The sequence below is a fragment of the Macrotis lagotis genome, chromosome 3, assembly GCF_037893015.1.
Source record: "Macrotis lagotis isolate mMagLag1 chromosome 3, bilby.v1.9.chrom.fasta, whole genome shotgun sequence".
Classification (NCBI taxonomy): domain Eukaryota; kingdom Metazoa; phylum Chordata; class Mammalia; order Peramelemorphia; family Peramelidae; genus Macrotis; species Macrotis lagotis.
Window position 1 is genome coordinate 301,830,887 of NC_133660.1, and position 5,941 is coordinate 301,836,827.

A 5,941-nucleotide genomic window follows, 5' to 3' on the forward strand; every position below is an offset into this window, starting at 1 on the left:
CTAGCTGCCTAATTTTTTTTTAAATACAAATACTTTGCTATGACAAAACTGTCTCATGGCATTTTTTACTTCCATATTTCTAAAGGTATAAATGAAGGGATTCAGAAGAGGTGGCAAAACAGTATAAAGTATTTCTACCATCTTATCAAAGGAGAAAGTAGTAGGAGGCCTTACGTACTCAAATATGCATGGCACAAATACCAGAAACACAACTGTGATATGGGAACTACAAGTGGAGAGGGCTTTACGTCGTCCTTCTGTGCTATATGTCTTCAAGGTATACAGGATCACTCCATAAGATACAAGTAAGAGGGAAAAAATTAAAATACAAATGAATCCACTATTGGCTAATACCATAAATCCAATGCCATAAGTATCAGTACAGACCAGTTTCAGTAGAGGGTACAAGTCACACATGAAGTGATTGATTACATTGGGGCCACAGAATGGCAATGGTAATATAAAGAACATTTGGATGATAGCATGAAGGAATCCTCCAACCCAGGCCATCCCTGCAAGGAATAAACATGTACGCCTATTCATGATGGTCACATAGTGCAAGGGTTTGCAGATGGCTACATATCGATCATAGGCCATGGCTGTGAGGACAATCACCTCAGCACCACCCAAAAAATGTGATGCAAAAACCTGAGTCATGCAGCCTTCAAAGGAGATGGTTTTCTTCTTATAAAAAGAATCAACTATGACCTTCGGAACAATGGCTGATGAGAAACATGCATCTAAGAAAGACAGAAATGCCAAGAAAAAGTACATCGGGGAGGCAAAGAGTGAGGGGCTGCTAGTAATAGTCAATACAATAAATAGGTTTCCACCAAGAGTTACAAGGTAGAACAACAAAAACAGAATGAATATGATTTTCTGAACTCCTTGATTTTGTGTAAGTCCCAGGAGAATAAACTCAGTCACTTGGCTTTGGTTTTCCATGATTTTGACATGGAAGCTGAGTCTTATTGAATATATAGAATCTGTAAAGAAGAAATAACAAGTGATTGTTTTATTGTAGATTGTAATACCATGAAATTAAAATGTTATTTTAAATCTGTTATAATGCAAGATCATTCTCAATGCTTCTTTAATTTTGGTGTCTATATATGTAATTGGACACAAATGTTAACAAAAAGTTTTGGTGAATATGGTGTAGGAAAAATGAGCTATTACCTCAGGAAAAGCAATTGTTCAAATGAATGACAATTTTTTTCCAGTCATCACATATATTCACACATTTAAGTTTCAGGTATTTGGGTACATGCTAAGGAAACTGGCACCTGTATTCACTACAAGCAGAAAATTTAATCTTTACAATATGCTTTTAGAGCAAAAGGGAATGGTGACATCTAAATATGTGTATATTTATCTTCATGATATATAATTATATATGTACATTTTATAACACTGCCTGCTAATCTACCACTAAAATAGGTAAGATATGTAGGATTATAGTCACTTCTAATAAATAAATTTCATGAAGTTTATTAAAAACTGGAGAATAAATGCATAAAGGTCATCAAAAAGTCACCTCAAGTTGAGTAAATAATGGGATTAATTGAAGGATCTTGGAATATTTTGACTGAAGGGCACAAGAAATATTGTCCTTTATGACTTTCAGTACTTGAGTATTCATAGGCATGAGACAGATTAGTTATTATTTTTGTTAATCTTACAGAATAGAAACATGAACAAAGATCCCAGTTTCAATGAAAGAATCCTGTTTGAATTACCAAAATCTTTCTAATAATGAAAGCTTTTCAGAATTGGAGTGTGATATTTTGATAGAGTTTTGCTAACATGAGAGAACTGAAAGAAAAAGCAATCTCTTTGGGTGAGGGAATTTAGTCAAGATTCATTTTCATTTATGGATTGTAATGGGAAGCCTCTGAGGTCTCTTTGTGCACTTAGATTATATGATCCTTTGATTGCTGTAATAAGCCCTTTCTTTGCTTTGAATTAATACAAAATAAGGATAGAGATAGTAAAAATTATTCAGTTATTATAGGGCATGAAGTTATTCATTATTTCATAAAATAACAGAATTATAAAGGTAAAAGAGAGGAGAAACAAAGAAAATGTGGTAACAAGAAAAAAAAGTCTATTTGGATCGAAAGAAGGAAGAGTTTTGGGGCATATTAAAAAACAACAAAAAAATCATTATACCAAAAGTCACAATATAGAGGAAACTTTTCTTCCATATATACACTTAAATGCAGAACTAGTTCTTGTGAGATAGATGGATGGACAAAAATAGCTACCTAAATGATTGATAGATTAGAAAATACAAAGATGATAAATGCAAATAACAAAATCAGAGACAGCCCAAGTACTTTTAAAATTCTAGATGTTTTTGTATTTTTATGAACTGCTTTATATTTCCTAATATTTAACCAAAACTGAACAAAATGAAAGTTTGGATAGATTATTAAATATAAAGGACATAGGTGAGAAAAGCTAGAATCAAGAGAAAGGATTTCAACAGCCCATGAGATATTCACTTTATTCCTGGAATTCTTTACATACTTATAAAATATTTAGCTAAGCAAGATGGATATTGGATGTCCTTGGCCAGCAAACATTTGTTTAGAGGGCACAACAGTATCTCTCCTTTCCTTTTAATATGCCGTAATTCTTAACATTTGCAAGAAAGAAACTGAAATGAATGTTGACTTACCAAAGTGAAGCCCTGAAAAATGTTTCCTTCTGTGTCAGAGCCTTATTCTGAAAACCTGAAAACTATCTTTATGCTAAGACTGCCAAAAGTCACAGAAGACTTTGTTAAAAAAAATAACATTCCTGTTTTGACCTCTTCTTCTACCTGCAGATGAAGGAAGTGTCCACAATGGGAGTCATCCAATAGAGTCTACCCACACTGAAATCAAAGACAGTTTATATTTTAACAAGACTCTTAAATATAATAGGAACATGGTAAAACTTGTTGGAGCCATGACATTTGGGAGCTTTTACCTTCAATATCTCCCACATCAATATCTTCTCATATTCTTCTGTTTAGTAGGGGAGCCTCTTGAACATTTCTGAGCATTTAGTGTCTAAATTAAACTTCTGTGGTGACATTCTCTATGCTACTCAATTTATTCAAATGTACCCCATGGCATTCCATAAAGTGTTTTTCCAGGCAAATCTAAGATATACAATAAAATTCCTCTCATTTTTTAGATAGAGAAATGGAATATTCTCCATTTCAATTTTCAAAGCTCCATATAAAAAATAAGTTCAATACTGTAGTAGAGAGTCTGTGGTTCCATTCCTTTGTTCTCAGGAGGATTGGTTTTTCAATAAAGGCAGAAAACTGGTTGAGTATCCAAATATTTAAAAAATTATTGGCAAGGTTTGGGGAATGGCCTCTCCCCCTCCAGGGAACTAAGGAATATCCCTCACAAGAGAATTACCAACACAGAACAATTGTTGCCTCTAGGCAAGGACAAATCTACATAACCAATTTATCTTTGTCTGAAATGAGGCCACTTTTAACAAAAATGAGGAGAAAGCAATCTTTGTCTTTAATAATTTGTCTCTCCCAAGGGAGGCCAAACTTACTCTCTGCATGTTATTGTTTCTAATGGAACTTAAATGTGAATTGACACTTTCAGAATAGAGATTATTTTTTTATTATTATATTTTTCCATTTATATGCAAAGATAGTCTTCAGCATTCAGTTTTTTGGAAGATCTTGAGGTCCATATTTTCTCTTTTCCCCCCATCCCATTTATGTTAGTGAATAATCTGATATAGTTTACAGATGTACAATCATGTTTAACATATTTTTCCGTATTAGTAATGTTGTGAAAAAAGAATGAGAAATAACGGGAAACAATGAGAGAGGAAAAGAAATATAAAACATTGTTTAAAAGAAAAAATAGCACACTTTGATCTGCACTCAGAATCCATAATTGTTTTGTTTTGTTTTTTTCCTGTGGAAGTGGACTGCATTGTCCAACCTTGAAGACTGAAAGGCTGAGAGTAGTTAAGGTCATCCATGTGCATTATGAGACATTACTGATCTTAATATAAACAATGTTCTCCTGGTTCTGCTCACTTTATTCTGCATCAGTTCAAGCAAATCTTCCCAGGATTTTCTGCAATCCACACATTCATGATTACATACAGAGCAATAGTACTACACCACATTCATATATCACAATTTGAATAGTCACTTCCCAAACTGATGGGCATTGATAATTTCAGCCAAGATGGGGGAGGTCAGAAATTATATTTTTTAAAATATTTTATTCATTTATTTCCTAACATTCAATATAGTTTTCACCAGTCATTTTTCACAAGGCTTTGAATTTTACATTTTTCTCCCTCCCTCCCATGCCTCCTCTCTCCCCATGATAGAAAACAATCTAATATAGGTTCTTCATGTGCAATTATGCTAAAAAAATTTGTATTAACCACATTGTGAAAGAAAAATACAAATAGAAGGGGAAAAACATGAGAAAAAATAATAGATTAAAACAACTTTTAAAAATTGCAGATAATATGCTTTAGTGTGCATTCAAAGTGTGTGCATTCATTTAATGTGCATTCCACAGTTTCTACCCTTATTATGGATGATATTTTCCTTCACAAAACTTTTAAAATTTTCTATGATTAATGTTTGGCTGAAACGAATAAGTCCATCTTAGATGCTAATCACTCAGTGTGGGTGTTAGTGTACATAACATTCTTCAGTGTCTGCTCATTTCACTTAGTAACAATTCATGTAGGCCTTTCAAGGCTTTTCTGAAGTCACATCTCTCATGATTTCTTATAGACCAATAGTGTCCTTTCACATTCCTCAATTGATTGGTATCCCCTCAATTTCCAAATCTTTGAAAAGAAAAAAAAAAGCGTTGTTACGAATATTTGTGTGATGTGGAATTTTCATCCTTTTTTGTGATCACTTTATGATACAGGTCTAGTAGTTGCATTGATGAAACAAAGAGTATGCACATTTTTATTGCCCTTTGCGCATAATTCCAAATTGCTCTCCAGAAAACTTGGATCAGTTCACAACTCCAAAAAAAACTGTATTATTATTCCATGTTTCCTACATCCCCTCAAATATTGATCATTATTCATTCAAGTGATATTGGCCTATCTGAGAAGCATGAGTTTGTACCTCAGAGATGCTTTAATTTGCATTTCTTTAATCAATAATTTTTAGAGAAATTTTTCATATGATTAGAGATGCCTTTGATTTCTTTGAGTGACCTGTTTACTCATAACTTTGACTCAGTTCTCTATATACAATAGTAATGAGAAAAGAAAGATTAGGCCATTCCCCAAACATTTGAACCTTGCCAATAATTTTTCTTTTTGTTAGAAAATGTTTCCTTTGTTAGGAACACTAGTTATAAAAAAAATTTTCTGTTAATGCTTCCTTATAAACTTAGTTGCACTAGCTTTGTTTGTGCAAAAGCTTTCCAACTAAACGTAATCAAAGTTATTAACTTTGTCTTCTATAATGTTCTCTATATTTCCTTTGGTCATAAACTGCTTCCCTTGTGATAGATCTGACCAATAAGCTTTCCCTTGTTCTCCTAATTGACTTATAAGAACCCTTTTATGTTTAAATCCTGTACATATTCTGGTACAGGCTGTTAGATATGGTCTATGCCTAGTTTCTACTTTATAGTCTTCTATTTTTCCCAGCAGTTTTTATCAAAGAGTGAGTTCTTATCCCAGAAGTTGGAATCTTTACGTAAATCAAAGAGCAGATTACTACAGTTATTTTATTACTTTCTTTTCCTCTGATCTGCCACTCTATTTCTTAATACAAAACTGTTTTGATGACTGAGTTTAAAAATATAATTTTAGATCTGGAATGTCTAAGACTCCTTCTTTTGATGTTTTTCATTATTTCCCTTGATATTTTTGACCATTTTTTCCTTCATATGAATTTTTTTACTATTTTTTCTAGATCAAA

The 5,941-nt window shown here is 32.7% G+C and overlaps 1 protein-coding gene across 1 annotated transcript; it reads right to left on the reverse strand.

Moving 5' to 3' along the window:
• Positions 1-948, reverse strand: LOC141519653 (olfactory receptor 4C15-like). Its single transcript, XM_074231829.1, has one exon. The coding sequence runs from the start codon at positions 943-945 to the stop codon at positions 1-3; it is 945 nt and encodes a 314-aa protein (XP_074087930.1). The 5' UTR covers positions 946-948.
• Positions 949-5,941: the final 4,993 nt, after the last annotated feature.